The 22,230-nt window shown below is 31.6% G+C and overlaps 1 protein-coding gene across 3 annotated transcripts in view; it reads right to left on the minus strand.

Moving 5' to 3' along the window:
- Positions 1 to 7,015: 7,015 nt before the first annotated feature.
- Positions 7,016 to 22,230, minus strand: part of LOC134283031 (thioredoxin reductase 2, mitochondrial-like) — a 34,548-nt gene continuing 19,333 nt past the window's right edge. For all 3 annotated transcript variants that reach the window (XM_062765467.1, XM_062765466.1, XM_062765464.1), the window contains exons 15-17: positions 11,158 to 11,229; positions 9,240 to 9,328; positions 7,016 to 7,697 (exon numbers count right to left, since the gene is read on the minus strand). In XM_062765467.1, the coding sequence (XP_062621451.1) occupies positions 7,574 to 7,697; positions 9,240 to 9,328; positions 11,158 to 11,229 (285 nt within the window). In that variant the 3' untranslated portion in view covers positions 7,016 to 7,573. The remainder of the gene's footprint in view (positions 7,698 to 9,239; positions 9,329 to 11,157; positions 11,230 to 22,230) is intronic.

Here is a 22,230-nt window from a genome sequence, read left to right on the forward strand (position 1 = left end):
GGGAAAAACATTGGTCGATGGATCCAAATTTTAAAATCTAGTTGCGAATTGTAATTACATGATTGACCTTATATAAAAAAAACAAACCATTGATATTCTTATTAAACACCACACCCTTTCAAGTCCCTTGAGGACATCAAATTTCCAACAATGATGTGCACACATAAAATCATTTTTTTATTGTAATACTTTCCCTAGATCTATGTTTATCCTGTATTTGACTATATATTCCAGAAAAAAACATACTCTTTAGGAAATTAGTGAAGATGTTAGTTAATGTCTCTAATTATAACAACTTCCGCCATTTTATGGTGTATATAAATAGAAATTCCCCTGGGTCACCAACGATTGGTTACCTTGACTGATGAGACTTTTCTAAACTCAGATAGAAACAAGGTCACACACTGGTCGGCGATTATCAAGTACAATACCATAACTAGAAGAATGTCTTGTTTAAAGCTACCCTCGACAAAAAGCCAGTTATTAACGATAAAAAAGTATGACACCGAAAGCAAGTCTAAGAAAAGGGATAATTATGTGAATTTTGTCCATATGCAAGAATGACCCACCAGGGCCTATTAGTAATGCTAAATGAAAACTTGTATAAACTGTACAGAGTTTGAAAGAAACATCATGAATAGTTTATTTACTGAATCTAAGACACAATAACTAAGTAATTTTATGGTCATTTAGAAGGTCAGGGAGAAAATAAAATTAGACATCGTTAAAAAGTACCCGTGCATAAACTTCATAAAAATAATGGGGGAAATTTTCTTTAACACCCAGCTAAACAAAAATTTGAGAAAAAAGAGGTCAAGGTCAAAAGAAAATTAAAGGTCAAAGTGTTTATGCATTTCAAAAGTTCTCAAAAATATGTATATGTATCAGCTTACGAGGATAGTTTAGTAATTTCAAATTTTATATGTGGTCAAATTAAGATTGATAATTATATCTTTCTTTGAAATTAAGCTTAACACAAACTTGCAATTGAGGATAAAAGGTCGTTTTAAAAGTTTATACCATTCTATTCTGTCATCGATATTTATTGAAACAAAAAAAAAAAAATGAAAGTGTGAGAAAAACATCATTAATAATTTCTTTGAAATAAAGAATTCAAAATGAGATTTTAAAAAGTTCGCTGGGTAAAATTATAAATCAAATATGATATATAAACCATGGAAGATCATCGTTGTACAATTTAAAGTTCCTGATGTTATGAATTTCTTAACTAAAGTAACTCATTTGAGCTAATTTACTAGAATGATATATCGAAAATTGTTAACATGTTGAATTGAAAGTAACCGCTGTTAATTGATAAAACATCGTCGATATAGTACAATTCTCTGTTATCCTTGGACATTCAGTAAGGCGTAGTATTCTCGGAACCTTTTAGCTGTATGTAATTCGACAGTAGCCCTGGCGAGAAATTTACACAGCTTTTATTCACGGAAATGTTAAAATATACACGTGGAGACATGGTAAACAGAAAAGTTATGTTGTGTTTTGAATGATATCATTCTGTAGAAATGTACTTCAAGATCTTTCAAATATGATATTCTCTATATACAATTTTCTGCTGTCATGAATTAAAATTTCTTTTTGGACAAATATTAATACAGCAAAGAGCAAATGGGGCACCAATGTGACTTTAACTGACAAATCAGATGAATGAGAATTGCATTATGTCAACAATTTGATAAATTCCTTTATTGTTATTAATTTCTGGCCAACACACAAAGTTAGAATGCTACGAGATGCTGCTCGCCATCTTTGAAACAGACGCTAATTACGTTTTATTAACATATTTTTCTCTAGTTAACAACAAAAATAAAAAGCGCCTTATTTTTAATGTCTAATGTTTGCATTTTGACAGAAATTTGCACTCCATTGATATGATCATAGATTGATCTAAATGTTGAAGTAACATGTAATCATGTATTTGGCGTAAACGTATTCAATCAACAATTGGTTTTCTCTGTGCGCATTTGAAAATAATATAAGGCAAACTTTTTAAAAACAATAACAGTTATAAAAACTTGGCCATTAATGAAAGTCTTTCAGAAAGGTGTGGAAACACACATTTTTCACAGGACATGTTTCAGAAGAAACAAATAGCAATTTCCTGTTTACCAATTTTATTTATATACTTATAACCTTTGTATAAATAACCACGTGTCTTGAATTTAAATCACAATAACATTAGTAGGGGTGATATCTATCATGACCAGTGTTGGAAGAGGTAATATAGTATTTAACAAAAATCTTTTTTCAATGCGTACTAGCAAGAATTTAATCAATGAAATTGACATCCTTAGGATTGACTGCATTTCTATCTATTCAAGACGACAAAGCATTAAAATTTAAAAGGGTCAACCTTTTTTCTAATAAATGTGTTCTACAAATAGTGCGTTGGTATTGCTGGCAATAACGTAAAACTTATTGTCAACATGCCTTAGTCGAGTAAAATACATTCACTGTCCTTCATTGTCTATGAATGCTTCAGCATTCATCTTGACAATTAACATTTTTCAGATAATTTTCTCTCTACAAGTTGGCAATTTTCCAACACCTAAAATGGCATCCCAGAGGTATTGGTTTGATTGACAATTTCCTGAATTGTTAAAAAAAACCTAACACAACTTGTTATGGAAATGATGCCTCCCGAACCCGAGTCATCATTGTCATATTAGGCACCTGTTTAAAGCGCCTCGCCCATTGACAATTACTGGTGCTATTTTTCACAATTATATATGAAAGTCATGGGTCTGTACACTCTCCTTTCTCAAACAGAAAATAAAAACCTCAACAACATTGGGCTCAAAAACCAATGATCACGATTGAAAAACCTTCGAATCCAAAAATAAAGAATTCATATTTATTGGATACAGTTAGATACATGTTCATAACCTGATAAACTTCAGATTTCTCCCAATATATTTTTTGTCTATTTCCGACGACTCTATTGATGTGTTTTAGTGTCTCGAGGTATTTTTTTATGATTGAAATATATAGAGATAACGAACAGTACTTAAGCTTATTGGAGCAGAGCAATAACAGACCTCCAAATCATCAGAGGTGGGATCAGGTGCCATGGAAGAGTCTGAATCCCCTGCCGACGATCACACCCGCTGCCGACCGATCACACCCGCAGTGTGCATTCTCCTTGTCAGGGTCGTGAAAAAACGGAAAAATCCTTTTAAAAGTTAAAACTTCAAATTTTTTGGCGGGTTTGATTGACACATCCTTGCACTTTCACAAATTTTAACAATTCTGCGTGTAAGTAATGGCCTTTCAATAAGTATACGTGAAATACCAGTTTTTTGAACAGGACACGAATTCTGTTATTGTTGAGCAATGGACTTTATGAACTAACAATATATAACATGGGTAATATATGTACTTTTCCTAAGGATTAAGAATAGAATTAATTTGTGAAAGAGCAAGGATGTATCAATCAAACCCGCCAAAAAAATTGAAATATTAATATTTTTTATATGAAATAAGATTTTTAATCAATTTTTGTGTGATATATGAAGACTTTAAACGAGACTGCTGATATTCTTGTTCCATCAAAAGGTTTGTCAATAATTACCTCGTTTTAGAAATTGTTCATACGTAGAACATGCACTTGCGTATCAAATAAAATGAGAGATATAAACCCAGTATGCAAGTGATGAAGGTATATCGCTACAAAAATTAGGGATAGATACATTGTTGTTTTACGCCGAGTCGGCAATATTTCAGCCATATTTCGGCGAGTAAGTAAGATACGGAACTTGACGATTGAAACGTTAAGGACATTACCTTTAACACAGAGCTTGGTTGTTAGATTAACATAAACGCCCTTTTAAAATAAAATTAAAATTGAGAAAATCCAAATCGGAGCATTCCCTCATCAAGAGCATATCTATAAATCAAGCCAGCATGTGACATCGATCCCAGTGCAAATGACGTCACTTCCATTTTGTACAGGATTAACTCACTCAACCCAAACAAACACACAAACTCACAAATGCGTAACTATAATACCATCTACTCCTTTGCAAAAAGGATAACAAGGACACCCGCAAAGCGGATCATCCCCTCAAAGTAATATTCAATTCTTCAAATGTTAAAACGCACCACTGTGTGCAGATTTATGAAGGGAACTTTTAACCAAGATCATTTATTGTTTAAAAGAATTCTCAAATTAATATTAAATTAAATAATTAACTTAAAAATTAAATATGAAATTTCAGAACTTTGCAAAAAACATGCATGGACAGACGCTTACTGATACCCATGGGTTACCCCGTCTTTTGATTCATCATCCATAGGTGTAAGATTTTAAGTCTAAGCCTTTAGCGCTGGTAATCGTTAAGGTATCACACCAGTAATTGACCAATCAAAATGAATTTAATTGTATTTCAAGACATAAGAATGTGAGAATTTTTTATTTTTTTTTTTTATTTTCTCCAAATGCTAAATTTCTTTTTTTTTTCTTTTTTTTTTTAACAGTTTTGGTATCTGTTCTTGGAAATTCCATGTACCCCAGTACATCGTAATCGTAAATTGTTGGAGGATTTTGGCAGGATCGATTTCTTTCAGAGCATAGATCGAAGTCTTTTTGGGATGCGTACACGATCTTTACATGCGTTTTTATTGCTATTTTGCTTGTAGATGGAAACAAAAATCAGAAAATGTCTTCTTTTGTTGTCAACTCATATGTTGGGTAATGTTCAACGCTTTCAGCTGAATATTTTTTCATGAATTCAAATACCTGAATTTCATTTTTTAAAAAAATTCTATTTAGGACTTTATAGTGACAATTACTAGTACTGTGCGGTACCTTGAAAGATGATACTTGAAAATATTGAACTCTAAGTATGCAGGTCGGTGATTTTCGCCATCTTGGTTGACATTCTTATACAATGTTATCTTGGAACACTAAATCCAGACATTTCTCTGATGTATAACTCGTCTTATCATTGGCCTTAATTACTTTTTATTGCGTGCTTAGTGCGAGTAACTCACCATTTAATTGTTATTAGAGAAGTAATTTTTTCCTGAACATCTTGATTCCTGGCTTGTGATATCACACGCACCTGTTTGACATTGTTATGTGACATTTCATTATTCTCTTTGCACGAGAACAAACAGTAAAAGCAATCAACCTGTATTTAATCTATTTTCGACAAATGTGATTTATTTCTCTATTTTCAAGTACAATAGATGATGGCCTTGCTATTTCGAGGTGCTGGATAGGGGAGAACATTATTTAACGACCTAATTTAGGAACAATCTGCAACAAAAAATATCATTATTACATATATGCTTTCGGGTACAGTTCTTTTGACAGGTGATCCTATTTTCTGAGAGAGGAATGGTTACTAAAACCAAATTAATGTCACTTATACATATCAAAACATTTAAAAAGATTTAGTATAAGAAGTTACTTTATCTGCATGTTGAAATACTGAACAAGTACGAGAACAAAAGGTTTATGGACCACAATGCTCACTGTTGTAACTATGGCTCTTCTTGTTCTTCATCAGCGGACTCTTTCTCATACACTTGTTTACCCAGTTATAGCCTTACCTACCCACGGGGCTTACGATTTGAAACCTAAATCAACGCTATTTGAGGATGCTTCATATGACTTATCACGACTTAACTGTTCCTGGGAAAAGATTTTTCACGATTTTTTCTATGTAATCGCTATGAAAAACTATGATGACCAATGTGGCGTCACCCTTTCCTTGGTCATAAATCATATGAAGAAAACGAACAGTATTCAAGATCAAAAGTCAATAAAACAAAACAAAATAGTAACAGAGCTAACACGGACCTCCAAAACATCAGAGGTGCGATCAGGTGCCATGGAGTAGTGAGCATCCCCTGTCGACCGCCACACCCGCCGTGTGCTCCTTGCCATGATCCGGAAATAAGGGAAAAATCCGTCGTCAATTCAGTGTATAATTAACGGACTAACAATTAGTATGAAAAACGTTAGTCATCCGAATGGATTTTTTTTCAGATTTCTAGTAGATATACCAAAAAAAAATTCATTCCTATCATAACCTCTCCCTAACACAGAAGTTCATGATTTAAACAAACTTGAATCTACACTACTTGAGGATGCTTCCATATAAATATGATTCATCAAGGTTGTTTATTCTTGAGAAAAAATTTTTAAAAGATATTTCCTTTTACTACCTTGTCGCAAATTGTGGTTGATTTGAACAAACTTTTGTCTACACAATCTTAAAGATGCATAGACACAGATTTGAAGTTAATATTTTCTCAATTTTTCTGTATAATATTAAGAATTATATATTGCAATAATATTTCATATGAAAATATAATCAATATCTTTTTCATCTCGAAGTTATTCAAACTTCGATTTTCTGGAGGGATTTGATATAATTTCACAACTTATAATTTTATTCTTAATACTTAAGAAAAGTGGCAATTTTGTTGTGTATTAATGAAAAATATTAAAACTATAATACAGAAAATTCAGAGTAGAAATGTTCGAAAGTAAAACCCCCTCACTGGTATCGTCAGTTCGTGCTCAGTGTTCTGTACAAAATGAATTATTTTTAACTTTATTCAATTAATGATAAACATGAAATATATCTTTATAATTTATATTTTATCGGCTTCATATAAGTTCGAACCAGTTTTGCATCGTACAAAAATATAACTTCGTTTGATTATAGATAATGCAATGTCAATCAGTATCATAGCTGAATAATTAACTCTGGAATCATCAAACTCTTTGTTCTTATACGGTGAAGAATTATGTAACGTTATTTTTTCAAGTTTCTGTAACAGAGAAGCGAGGCATCGCTGCAATGACCAAGAGATACAGGGAGTTCAGTAATCCCGGAAATGAGGCCGGATATCAGGAAAAGGGCGCGTTCTGATCTACAAAGAACTTACAAGTCTCAGGTATGTGGTAATGGCGCTATAGACCGAGACAATCAATGCACCAGGACTCCTCATTATGATCACAGCACAGATAACTCACATATTTACAATCAGTAACGTGGTTTAATGACATTACAGAAATGCAATGTGACAGTGGAATTCTGCATCGCACATGATAAACAATAAAGACATGGTAAACTAAGTCACGTGACACCTGTTACATCAGATCCGAATCTCTTTGACAAGATTAGATTTGGATTTTCATTCCAGGTGAATGATTGAGTCCCAGAAAAACCCGTCCTCGCTCCACATCCGACTAGCTTACTAATTATTCATAAAACATCAATGGCATCCAAAAATATAATTCCTCTGACACACATATTTTGATTGGTTATCTCACATTCATAACATTTTCTATTTAAAAACACTGCATTGATTGTTCAATAAACAAACTTATATTCGAAATTAAGTTAAGGTTATATAAAATTCACAGTACTTATATTCATTACATTAGTTATATACTATACTAAAAATAGTACAAAATACATGTACCAATATAAATAAATGTCAGCAAACACAGCACCTGATATAAAATAAATACCGGTAAGCAAATTCAAAAAAAAGACGTAAACTAGCCGAACACGTGCGAGGAGAATTAACCTCAGCAGCCCGTGACCGTGGGGTCAAGTCCTGACCTCTTAGTGATATGAAGCTTGACGATTTCCTCTGCTGACGTAGGATGTATTCCTACGCTTCCAGATATACCACTCCAAGTCGCTCCGCATCTTGAAAAAATTGGTTTTGTTTAATTAAATCTTATAAATCATAAGAATGTTAGTGTAATTCACTATATATTTAATGATAATCACGAGCCCAAAAGTATCTGATGAGACTTTATCTCTCCTGCGTGGTTTCATTTCATAATACTCGAAGTAGTCAACTTCTATACCTAAATTCATTGAAACCGAACCAAAACTGTAGCAAGAGATCCATTTTTAAAAACAATGCACATTTCATTCTTACTTCAGTAACAAATTCCAAAACGTTCTTTGTAATCAAACACAAGTATTCAAATATTAGGACGCTCACTTTGACGGATGTTATATTTGCAGTAAAACGTGTCTTATCCGGCCACCACAGGTTCCAAAGAAAATGGCTGGATAAGACAACATACCGGATTAGACATTTTTAACAACCAAAATTACTGAAAGAGGCTTGATGTTAACATCGTTTTAGACAATATTTCAAAATACACAACATCCAGATTAAGCAAATTCTCACTGTATATACGTAAGTAAACTAGATCTTATTATTTGTTTTCTAGTTACTGATCCCAAGATCTATACCAACTGTTTCTTTGGTTTGAATAGGATTTATATTAAAATGAAACTGAGAATAGACATGGTCCAAAAACTTCAATTCTCTAATGTGGCTCAGATTAAGCATTTGTAGCAAGTGTGGTAGTCCCCATCATTGTATGCACAATTCATATACACTACTCCTGATGGGGCTTATAGTTATCTAGCAATGTTACTACTTCGAAAAATTTATGTTGACCACTCAGCCGAAAAATGAAATTCAGGATCCAACATCCGAAGCAAGTCTGATGCTTCCACCCATATAGATGCATTTCAATGCACTGATCTGGGTAGGCTAATAATTATTTGGAAATGAATCTGCTCATAAACTATCACAGAGACGCCAATGCATGAGGAGTAAGATTTCACTGATCTAAACTAAAAACCCAAAACTAAAATTACGAATTTTAATGTTCCTAAAATCGGATGAAATTTGTAGAACAAATAGCATTTGTTCAAAATGTCAGATGGAAGTGCATGTAAAAAGGAATTATGATCATTTTCAGAAATAAAGTAATACAATTCAATTATTAAGTATCCAAATTTCTTGATTTCTTGGTTTTAGAAGTAAGCTCACAAAGACGTAAAGAACAGCAGTTTGAAAGATTTTGATATTTTTTTAAGTTTTACTGAACTGTAAAAAGGAAATATATATACATTGACAAAACAACTAGGCAGACAGAAAAATGATGGAAACCTTGCAAAAGTTCTACTTGTCTCAGCCCATTTGAGTATAAAAGTTATATTCATAGCTAAGAAATCAACAGAATATTCAAACCAAACCAAAATTCATGTCGTTAGTCTGGTTATGAAAGCTAATAATATCTTTGGTTACTCAGCTCTGAATTAACATAGTAATCATCTGTAATTCGCCAAAATTTATGAGAACATAGATACCCAAAAAAAGCCGTGTTAGATAAAACATATTTTTGTATCTATATAGAGCATCTGTGTTTCTGGTTTAGTTACCTTAAAGCCACTGCGAATCCCTGAATAACTTCACCGGCATTCGGACCAATCAGATGAAGTCCTAACACCCGGTCACCAAAACAAACGACCTGTAATTCAATAAATTGCAACCGTTTTCTTTAGAAATTACAAAAAAGTACAAAGGAATGACGACAGAAATTGCACCTTTAAAAAAATACAAAATATAAATAAATCGTCATTAGAAAATCTAGCCATAAGAAACGGAGTGACATCATCAATGCTAGGGGTAATTCTTATAAGACGGAATATAAAAAACAGAAAAAGTCAAAGGTTGTTGTAAAAAACACATAAGTCTGTAATTATTCTCATTAAAGGCGGCGGAATGGTCTTATTACGAAGCCATGTACATTATTCATACTAATTGTTATGTTAAACAGAATTTCATTAAACTATATACATTACTCATTCTTCTTATGCACTATTCAGCTTCAAAATTAATAGATAGCAAAAAGGAGTACAAAAAGCTATAATTCAGACAGGGAGTTAATTAAGTAAACAAAAGAGATAGATATAGAGATACACAGAAAGTGTAATATTACATTAATAAGATCTAGCTGCTGACAGCAGCACGCCTTGTGCGGGTTTACTAGTCTGCCGCATCAACCACAATCATCGTATGATTAACACTAATGCGGTGTCGACACGGTTCGTAACCTCGCTTCCCCACCTCACTCTGAATCGTTATCTACCTTAGAGATCACATCAGCAGTTTTAAATTGATGCGCTTCTTGAAGCAGGTTCATTTAGTGTTTTCAACTTAACACATATCATTCATGTTTTGGCTTCAAATACAGAATGACACAGACTTCCAAACTTGAAACAGATGGCCTATCTCTAATAAACGTTCAGCGAAGAACTGCTCTAATTATCATGTCAATGTTTTACCAAGCTTCTGAAATATCAAACAGGTTGTTACAGCTGCAGGTGGCAAATTTTTCTACAGATTTTAACATTAAAAGAAAGGGTCTTTTTTATTCGCTTAATAACCTCAAGGTTAGACTGCGGTGCTTCCCAGGAAAAACCACCGATATGACTGACATCACTGATTTCAGTCATAAAGGACCAAACCACATGGGACAAATTTGAGAGAGACCGTTCGTAACGAACCCAGCAACCATGTACGACAGTCTGACATAAACGGTGCATACATCATACTTTAGACTCTGTATGTGGCACACCTTTCTGTTTTAAATTAAAGAAATAATATTGCAATAAATCCATTAATCAAAGACTAAAGAACCATCTAAACATTATATCTTTAACAATAGATAAAAATCCCTTTTAAATCAAAGACAACATTCGATGATCAAAGGTATACAAAATCTGTTTTATTTCGAATCGCTTTAGGTTTGTAAGTTTTTAAAACTAGTGTTTTGCAAAGTACAATGTGCTCTTCAAACATAAATAAAAGAGACTAATTTTATCTGGATTTATATAGAATTACTCCAATTGCCGGAGATTAGGTCTTAGTATGTTTAAACATGCTACGTTTTCTTTAAGCTTGTTCTGTCCGATACTTCATCAAAGCCAGAATGTATATAAAAGATACATGTAACTGTGACACAGCAAAATAACAAAATAGAGAGAGAGAAAAAAAAAACTATTTGAAAAGCGTCTTAACATGGGAAATTTGGCGAGATATTCACAGCATCGTGCCTCATACTGTGTGTTAACTGACTCATTCTATAAAGTAGAAAGAATAACTTTCAGTTTCTTAAATAAAGTGGCATACGTTCAACGGAAGAAAAAAAGAATTTCATTTTGAATTCTTAATACATGTATGAGTTTTGTTGATAGATACATTGAATTCTTCTTTTTATGTATGGGTATATTTTTATAGGTCAATCCTTTGCAATACTTCGGCTAATATGTACATGAAGGTTATTTACTTTCCTACCTTAATGTAGCACTGTGAGGAATTTCTCTGAGGAACCACAAACTCCAGCGGTGTATAAAATGCGTGGTATACCTAAAATTCATATTTTGTTAGTATGAAGCAATTAAGTATTAAAAATATACATACTGGCACATTAATAAAAGGAGATATAAGGAGATATCAAAAGTCTAGTGAACCAAACTTGGCTTCTACACTTATTTAAATTTCATTTTCCCACTAATTTTATTTAATGTGCACAACCAAGGCAAAGTTCTGTATAAGTTTATCATTTCTAGCTATCTACTAGCTGCTTTTCCTCCCTTGTTTCTAAAACAGAGACTAATGTTATCTATCTTCAAAGTTTGTTTTAAAGAGGCAGCAGACAAAATGCCGATATCAGGTCTGCTGGACAAACTGTTGACAATGAGGAGTTACCTCAGCTGTAGCTCATGTAAGCCAAACTACAGCACTTACGTCTTATCTTATTTAATATATTTACATGAACATGTATCAACATTATAAATTGCTCATAGAGAAAGAATGTTGCACGGTTTATTTTTCTTCATTTTTCCGTTTTCATCTCGTTAATGTTGTCCTTGTATTCCGTCGGAGACGCCTTCCCCAAAAGGACACTGATTTTAAATAAATATGCTTTTCCACGCATGCATTCTTTCTTTTACCACAATTGGAGTGATATTTTTAAACCTTAACGAAATAATTACATCTTTCACGATTTATCCTATTTCGAATACAAATTTCCTTCCCTTCAAGCAAATACGCAAACAGCACAATCTTAAAATATTTTAGCATGATAAGTAAAGTACACAGTTAACACCAGTATAAAATCAGCAATCATAAATGTTTAAATTAGTGAACGAACTAATCAAATTTTGCATAAACAGCGTGCAATATAGTAATGCATCTCCTATCCGGCAATGCAATTACTACCATTCGATTTCCTTAAACCAGAAACGATTCACTTACACATTTTAATGAGAAAAACCAAACATTTTTTTTATTCTGGAAAAAAAATCCAATGGATTATCTAGTACATTGACTGTTTAAAACATAATGGGCGATGCTATTATATAATCGTCCTTGAAATATCATTCTTTACATGATACAGCAAATATAAAACAAAGCATTACGCTATGTGAAACAAATCTTGCCATTGGTCAAAAAAGTAAACATGTGACTCAAAATGGAGAAACATTTCAATTTGTATGCAGAGCATAGCATTCGCAGTTTCAAGACTGAACCTGTTCTGACAATGGAATTTTAGCGTAATTGTTTTTATCTTTCCTCACATCATGAGAGAACGATTTTGACCATTTAAATGATTATTATTTTCCGTCAATTTCCGTTATTTGCGTTATAAATTATACAATCGGTACATGCTTACTTCTAATCAGCACTTTGACAGATGCACAAACTTTAGAAATAATGAACTCTCTTGTAATATTTGAACAGCTGATCTCTATTATTCAATTCAAACAGAAAAATCATTGGTCTCAGACAAGTCTGAAAACACAGTCTAAGAATTCATAGCTCAGTAGCCTTGTTCTCTAAATCTATCATTGCCTGGACAGGGGCTAACTTATAACATCTAATCACAGCCCTAAGTCATATAACAACCAAGGCTAGAGGAAAAAACAGTAATTAGCTGGTCATGTATAGAAACTATTGACAGCCCCTGGCTCTAAAAGTCTGAAGTTTAGGATAGAATCAATGATCTAACCTCTGGTTACTCTGGCTATAAAGGTGAGTTGGATTATTTAGTCAGTATTTCCGTCTTCTTTCGGACAGGGAAAATAAATTCATTTTCTTTGAAGTTGAAAACTGTGTATTTATTTTAGTAAACATTTGATCATTTCAAAGCAACTTTGATACATAATCTATTTCTATTATAACTTTCAGTATATCATTTTCATCCTAGCAATTCAGCACTTTCCATCACATTTCATACAGAATAGCCCTCTTTTGATTCTGGTGTCGGGGTCGTCGCCTTGTCTATCGCTCATGTCACCACTGGCTACGCCGTGTAAGACGTCAATAAATGCGCCCTTGAGTTGACGGACTCCCGCGGTGTCTGTTTACTTGGTGTGACAATTTCTCACATCGCAGCCTCAGAAGCAGTGGATCTATTTTATTGACTATGTCGCATTGTTGTTAATTAGAGCACGTAATAGCGTTCTCATTGATTGTCATATTAAACAGATAAAGTTCAGAAACATTCTGCACTCAATGTTTGACATCAAACAAACATGCGCTGAAGTGCACAGCTAGCATTCCACTCGTTAACTGACAAGGCCCGACATCCAATAGTTATGTAAAAGGGAAGTCTTTGACAAAATTACATAAACAAATGAATTAAGTTTCATTTAGTGATAAGTCTGCAATTATTAAACTAAAAAAAAAAATTCAGAAATTTAAAATTAAATTATTTCTGTTTTAGATATGCATTAAACTTTACAGTGGTCTTCCATATAATTCTTCCTTTATTGTGCAGTTTACTTTTTATCACACAATTCTTTATTGTACATTGTTATACCCTTATAAATATCCTTCTATATATTTATTACTAATAAAAAGTCCAACAAAAGAAATGTTTATTACATCGATCTAACAATTTCACTGTGGACTGGCCTGCCGGTCCAACATAACAATTGTTAGACCGCAACGTCACTGCTACGTCACAAGTAATTAATCATCGTTCAATATCGGCGACACGGAAATAGCCGAAGTTAAGAGCTGCAGGAGTTGTTGCTACCAGCAAGGTAAGGAAGAAGGGAAGAGTATGTCTTGTAATAAATATTTTTTGTGATATAATATATATATTTTTGTTCTTTCTCAGCTATTGTTCTATATTTACTGATTAAGCCATAATATTCCATATAAAGTAATTGATAATATAATGTGTATTGATTAAATCTTAAGTAAGCACTGAAGAGTATAACAAAACAGTTATAGACTGGGATTCGAGCAACTTATGATTTGTTTGACCTGAAGGTGAAAATGTTGCCATTGGCCTGCGGCCTCGGGCAACATTTTCACCTTCAGGTCCAACAAATCATATGTTGCCCTCATACCCAGTCAATAACTGTATATTATTACATGTACTTTATTGTAAATATTTCTTCATTGTGAAGCATTCCTTTGTGAACAATATCCTTTTTTTGTTGCAGCATTGTACATCATCTCTTTAATGAGCAGCATTCCTCAATTGTCAATATACCTTCATTGTAAAGAATTTTACTATTATACAATGTGTTTTAATTGTGTATTACATGTACAATGTCCTTTTTCATTGTGAAGAATCTTTTTTTAACTATATATCTCTTGATTGCTGCGTTCCTGCATTGTACAACTTCTCCTTATTAAGTACAAAGTAGCATCTCTCTGTTGTACAATTCTCTATTGTGAGCATTCCTCTATTGATTTTGTAGGATTCCTTTATTGCAAAATATCTCGACTATAATGCAAAATTCCTCTGCTGTCATATATCCCTTTATTCCGAAACTTTCCTATATTGTACAATATCTTTTCACTGAGTAGTAACATTCCTCTATTACATATATTCAGTATCTATTTATTGAAAGTACACCTTTCTTGCACAGTTCTCTTTTAATAAAGCAATCTTCTATTGTTCAATATTTCTTTATTATGAAGCATTCCTCTGTTGTCCAACATCTCTTTATTGTAAAACCGTTCACGGTAGCCTAGTGGTAGAGCGTTCGCTTCGTGATCGGGAGGCCCGGGTTCGATTCTCGTTCCCGGCGCCGCGTCAATCCTAAGACGTAAAAATAGGTAGTGACTGTTTCTTCGCCAAGCGCTCGGCATCAGAAGTGAAAGTCACGGGTCTTTCGGATATGACCTTAAAAACGTAGGTCCCGTGTCACGGTAGGCGCTGGCACGATAAAGAACCCTCACTGCTCAATGGCCCTGAGTGCCGAGCATAGGTCTAAATTAAGGGCTGGGCAAAAATATCGATATTTCAATATATTGCAATACAATGACAAAAAATATCGTATTGCAATACGTTTTTGTAATATCGATATATCGGCAAAATTCTAAGACTAAGGAAATTTAACATTAAACATAAAAATAAATATAGAAAGGCTTGTTGTGAAGTCAAATAGTAAGACACAAACTGTTTTATGGTTGTATTTCAGAGCACAACTTTACAAAAATCAACAAGATTTTTTTTCTTTGGGTTACTTATCATAGTTATGTACATTCTGCATATAAATTAAAGTTAATTTAAGAAGAAAATGCCATTTTATTTTCACTTAAATATTGCAATACATATCGCAATACAGTTAAAAATATCGCAATATATCGCAATACGAAATCTCTAGCCAATACCCAGCCCTATCTAAATTTGAAGCCCTTCACCGGCAAACGGTGACGTCTCCATATAAGTGAAAAATTCTCGAGAGGGACGTTATACAATATACAATCAATCAATCTTTATTGTAAAAAATTCCTCCATTGTCCAATATCTCTTTATTATAAAGCATTCCCCTATTGTTCAATATTTCTTTATTGTTAAATATCCTCCATTGTACAATATCTTTATATTGTGAAACTTTCCTCTATTGTACAACAGCTTCTCTATTATAAAGCATTCTTCTATTTTACAATTTTTTTTATTATGAAGCATTCCTCTTTTGTTCAATATCCCCTTATTGTGAAACATTCCTCTATTGACTAATATTTCTTTATTACGAGGGCCGTTAAAAAATTATGCGGGCTTGTTGCACAGAAAAAATATTTGACAACATAATAGTGCAAAATGTCACACATAATATAAAAGTTTCTTTAGTTATATGGTCTTCAAAATTTCATATCAAAATGTTGTTAATTGATATCAATTTTGGGTGAATTATAAGGACATATCATTAAGTCAGGGGGCAGCAAAATCTTCGACATCATGGACATTATAAAAAAAACTTTCATTTTCTTAACATGTTCCCAAGAGTTCCTGTACAGTTTGAGTACCTTATCTACTCAAAACCCAAACACCATTTCTTGTCAAGCTTAAAATCGATAAAACAAGTAAAGCATATTCTTTTTTGTTTCAAACCAAAAACTGCTTTTTACAGAGGTCTAACGGTCTAAGATCCTTATCTGCTATTTGTTGACAAATTTCACGAATACCCTAGTTTATTACGTTTTATTATTTATATTTTCGATCTATGTTTGGCGATATCTCGATCATTACATATTATCTAACAAAAGTGTGGTGCTCCGTCAATTTAGGAGATGTCATTTTCACAGATCTTTTCACAGGAATCGCATCGGAGAAAAATCACTATATTTTTGTTAATACTTCAAATATCACGTCAGAAATCGAAATACATAATAACAGAAAAAAATAAAGATATATTTGAGAAAACTGTCGAAAAATATCGCTAATTATAGAAAATTAATGAGTTAAATTTTGGACTCCGCATGCCTTTGTTTCAAATTTTTTGTCGTGCTCCGTAACCCTCCATCAGCGATATCAATAATGCGATAATTTTGTCCAAAATTTATTGGAATCTTTAAGATACATATTTCTGTGAAATTTCACAACTATATGACGTCTGTAAGAGTAAATAATAGCAGAGTCTGCGTAATTTTTGAACGGCCCTCGTATATGCTCTATTGTACACTATCTCTTTATTTTGAAGCAATCCTCTATTGTACACTATCTCTTTATTATGAAGCATTCCTCTATTTCAGAATTCTCTTTATTGTAAACCATTCGTCTATTATTCAATATTTCTTTATTGTGAAACATTCCTCTTTTGTTCAATATTTCTTTATTGTGAAACATTCCTCTATTGTTCCATATTTCTTTATTGTGAAACATTCTTATATTGCTCAATATTTCTTTATCGTAAAACATTCCTCTATTTTAAAATATTTCTATATTACAAAGCATTCCTCTGTTTTACAATTCTCTTCATTGTGAAGCATTCCTCTATTATACAATATTTCCTTATTGTGAAGCATTCCTCTATTATTTAATATTTCTTTGTGAAGCATTTTTCTATTATTCAATATTTCTTTATTGCGAAGCATTCTTATATTGTTCAATATTTCTTTATTGTGAAACATTCCTCTATTGTTCAATATTTCTTTATTGTAAAGCATTCCTCTATTGTTCAATATTTTTTATTGTGAAGCATTCCTCTATTGTTCCATATTTTTTTTATTGTGAAGCATTCCTCAATTGTTCCATATTTTTTTATTGTGAAGCATTCCTCTATTGTTCAATATTTCTTTATTGTGAAGCGTTCCTCTATTTTACAATTCTCTTTATTGCGAAGCATTCCTCTATCATTCAATATTTCCATATTGTGAAGCATTCTTCTATTATTTAATATTTCTTTATTGTGAAGCATTTCTCAATTATTCAGTATTTCTTTATTGTAAAACATTCCTCTTTTTCACAATTCTCTTTATTGTGAAGCGTTCCTCTATTATTCAATATTTCTTTATTGTGAAGCATTCCTCTATTATTCAATATTTCTTTATTGTGAAGCATTCCTCAATTATTCAATATATCTTTATTGTGAAGCATTCCTCTATTGTTCAATATTTCTTTATTGTGAAGCATTCCTCTACTGTTCAATATTTCTTTACTATGGTGCATTCCTCCATTGTACAATATTTATTTATTAAAGTGCATTCCGCTATTGTACCATCTCTCTTTATTGTGAAGCATTCCTCTATTTTACAATATTTCTTTATTGTGAAGCGTTCCTCTATTGTTCAATATTTCTTTATTGTGAAGCAATTCTCTGTTGTTCAATATTTCTTTACTGTGAAGCATTCCTCTATTGTTCAATATTTCTTTATTGTGAAACATTCCCGTATTGTTCCAAACTTCTTTATTGTGAAACATTACTCTATTGTTCCATATTTCTTTATTGTGAAGCATTCCTCAATTGTTCAATATTTATTTATTATGGTACATTCCTCTATTGTACCATCTCTCTTTATTGTGAAGCATTCCTCTATTTTACAATATTTCTTTATTGTGAAGCGTTCCTCTATTATTCAATATTTCTTTATTGTGAAGCATTTCTCTACTGTTCAATATTTCTTTACTATGGTGCATTCCTCTATTGTTCAAAATTTCTTTTATTGTGAAGCATTCCTCTATTATTTAATATTTCTTTATTTCGAAGCATTCCTCTATTGTTCTATATTTCTTTATTGTGAAGCATTCCTCTACTGTTCAATATTTCTTTATTGTGAAACATTCCTCTACTGTTCAATATTTCTTTATTATGAAGCATTCCTCTATTGTTCAATATTTCTTTACTATGGTGCATTCCTCTATTGTTCAAAATTTCTTTTATTGTGAAGCATTCCTCTATTATTTCATATTTCTTTATTTCGAAGCATTCCTCTATTGTTCTATATTTCTTTATTGTGAAGCATCCTCTACTATTCAATGTTTTTTTATTGTGAAGCATTCCTCTATTTTACAATATTTCTTTTTTGTGAAGCATTCCTCTATTATTCAATATTTCTTTATTGTGAAGCATTCCTCTGTTATTCAATATTTCTTTACTATGGTGCATTCCTCTATTATTCAATATTTCTTTATTGTGAAGCATTCCTCTATTGTTTAACATATCTTTATGAAACATTCCTGTATTGTTCAATATTTCTTTATTGTGAAGCATTCCTCTATTGTTCCACATTTCTTTATTGTGAAGCATTCCTCTATTGCTCAATATTTCTTTATTGTGAAGCATTCCTCTTTTGTTCCTTATTTCTTAATGGTGAAGCATTCTTCTATTGCTTAATATTTCTTCATTGTGAAGCATTCCTCTATTGTTTAATATTTCTTTATTATGGTACATTCCTCTACTGTTCAATAGTTCTTTATTGTGAAGCATTCCTCTATTATTCAATATTTCCATATTGTGAAGCATTCCTCTATTTTACAATATTTCTTTATTGTGAAACGTTCCTTTATTGTTCAATATTTCTTTACAGTGAAGCATTCCTCCATCGTTCCATATTTTTTTATTGTGAAGTATTCCTCTATTGTTCAATATTTCTTTAGTGTGAAGGATTCCTCTATTTTACAATATTTCTTTTTTGTGAAGCATTCCTCTATTATTCAATATTTCTTTATTGTGAAGCATTCCTCTGTTATTCAATATTTCTTTACTATGGTGCATTCCTCTATTATTCAATATTTCTTTATTGTGAAGCATTTCTCTATTGTTTAACATATCTTTATGAAACATTCCTGTATTGTTCAATATTTCTTTATTGTGAAGCATTCCTCTATTGTTCTACATTTCTTTATTGTGAAGCATTCCCCTATTGCTCAATATTTCTTTATTGTGAAGCATTTCTCTATTGTTCAAAATTTCCTTACTATGGTGCATTCGTCTATTTTTCAATATTTCTTTATTGTGAAACATTCCTCTATTGTTCCATATTTCTTTATTGTGAAGCATTCCCTTAATGTTCGAATATTTCTTTATTGTGAAACATTCCTGTATTGTTCCATATTTCTTTATTGTGAAGCATCCTCTACTATTCAATGTTTCTTTATTGAGAAGCATTCCTCTATTTTACAATTTTCTTTATTTCGAAGCATTCCTCTATTAATTATCATTTCTTTTTTGTGAAGCATTCCTCTATTATTTAATATTTCTTTACTGTGAAGCATTCCCTTAATGTTCGAATATTTCTTTATTGTGAAACATTCCTGTATTGTTCCATATTTCTTTATTGTGAAGCATCCTCTACCATTCAATGTTTCTTTATTGTGAAGCATTCCTCTATTTTACAATTCTCTTTATTTCGAAGCATTCCTCTATTAATTATTATTTCTTTATTGTGAAACATTCCTCTATTGTTCCATATTTCTTTATTGTGAAGCATTCCCTTAATGTTCGAATACTTCTTTATTGTGAAACATTCCTGTATTGTTCCATATTTCTTAATTGTGAAGCATCCTCTACTATTCAATGTTTCTTTATTGTGAAGCATTCCTCTATTTTACAACTTTCTTTATTTCGAAGCATTCCTCTATTAATTATTATTTCTTTTTTGTGAAGCATTCCTCTATTATTTAATATTTCTTTACTGTGAAGCATTCCTCTACTATTCAATATTCCTTTATTGTGCAGCATTCCTCTATTTTACAATTCTCTTTATTTCGAAGCATTCCTCTATTATTCAATATTTCCTTATTGTGAAGAATTCCTCTATTATTTAATATTTCTTTATTTTGAAGCATTTTTTTTATTAGGAAATTTCTTTATTGTATAACATTCCTCTTTTTCACAATTCTCTTTATTGTGAAGCGTTCCTCTATTATTCAATATTTCTTTATTCTGAAGCATTCTTCTACTGTTCAATATATCTTTATGAAACATTCCTCTGTTGTTCAATATTTCTTTATTGTAAAGCATTCCTCTATTGTTCCATATTTCTTTATTGTGAAACATTCATCTATTGTTCCATATTTCTTAATTGTGAAGCATTCCTCTAGTGTTCAATATCTCTTTCCTGTGCAGCATTTCTCTATTGTTCAGTATTTTTGTGTTGCGAAGCATTCCTGTTTTGTTTAATATTTCTTTATTGTGAAACATTCCTCTATTGTTCCATATTTCCTAATGGTGAAGCATTCCTCTATTGTTTAATATTTCTTCATTGTGAAGCATTCCTCTATTGTTTAATATTCCTTTATTATGGTACATTCCTCTATTGTTCCATATTTCTTTGTTGTGAAGCATCCTCTACTATTCAATATTTCTTTATTGTGAAGCATTCCTCTATTTTACAATTCTCTTTATTTCGAAACATTCCTCTATTATTCAATATTTCCTTTTTGTGATGCATTCCTCTATTGCTTAATATTTCTTTATTGTGAAGCATTCCTCTATTCTTTAATATATCTTTATGAAATATTCCTCTATTGTTCAATATTTCTTTATTGTGAAGCATTCCTCTATCGTTCAATATTTCTTTGTTGAGAAGCATTCCTCTATTGTTCCATATTTCTTTATTGTTAAGCATTCCTCTATAGTTCAATATTTCTTTACTATGGTGCCTTCCTCTATTGTTCAATAGTTCTTTATTGTGAAACATTCCTCTATTGTTTAATATTTATTTATTGTGAAGCATTCCCCTATTGTTCAATATTTCTTTATTGTGAAACATTCTTCTAATGTTCCATATTTCTTTATTGTGAAGCATCCTCTACTAGTTTCTTTATTTTGAAGCATTCCTCTATTTTACAATTCTCTTTATTTCGAAACATTCCTCTATTATTCAATATTTCCTTTTTGTGATGCATTCCTCTATTGTTTAATATTTCTTTATTGCGAAGCATTCAACTACTATTCAATATTTCTTTATTGTGAAGCATTTTTCTATTAGGAAATATTTCTTTATTGTAAAACATTCCTCTTTTTCACAATTCTCTCTATTGTGAAGCGTTCCTCTATTATGCAATATTTCTTTATTCTGAAGCATTCCTCTATTATTCAATATTTCTTTATTGTGAAGCATTCCTCTTTTGTTTAATATATCTTTCTGAAACATTCCTCTATTGTTCAATATTTCTTTATTGTGAAGCATTCCTCTATTGTTTAACATATCTTGATGAAACATTCCTCTATTATTCAATATTTCTTTATTGTGAAGCATTTCTCTATCATTCAATATTTCTTTACTGTGAAGCATTCCTCTGTTATTCAATATTTCTTTATTCTGAAGCATTCCTCTATTGTTTAACATATCTTTATGAAACATTCCTCTATTGTTCAATATTTCTTTATTGTGAAACATTACTCTATTGTTCCATATTTCTTTATTGTGAAGCATCCTCTACTATTCAATGTTTCTTTATTGTGAAGCATTCCTCTATTTAACAATTCTCTTTATTTCGAAACATTCCTCTATTATTCAATATTTCCTTTTTGTGATGCATTCCTCTATTGTTAAATATTTCTTTATTGTGAAGCATTCCTCTACTATTCAATATTTCTTTATTGTGAAGCATTTTTCTATTAGGAAATATTTATTTATTGTAAAACATTCCTCTTTTTCACAATTCTCTTTATT

Source organism: Saccostrea cucullata, unplaced genomic scaffold (genome assembly GCF_032062105.1).
Source record: "Saccostrea cucullata isolate Sc308-1 unplaced genomic scaffold, CSIRO_AGI_Scuc_v1 ctg88, whole genome shotgun sequence".
Lineage (NCBI taxonomy): Eukaryota > Metazoa > Mollusca > Bivalvia > Ostreida > Ostreidae > Saccostrea > Saccostrea cuccullata.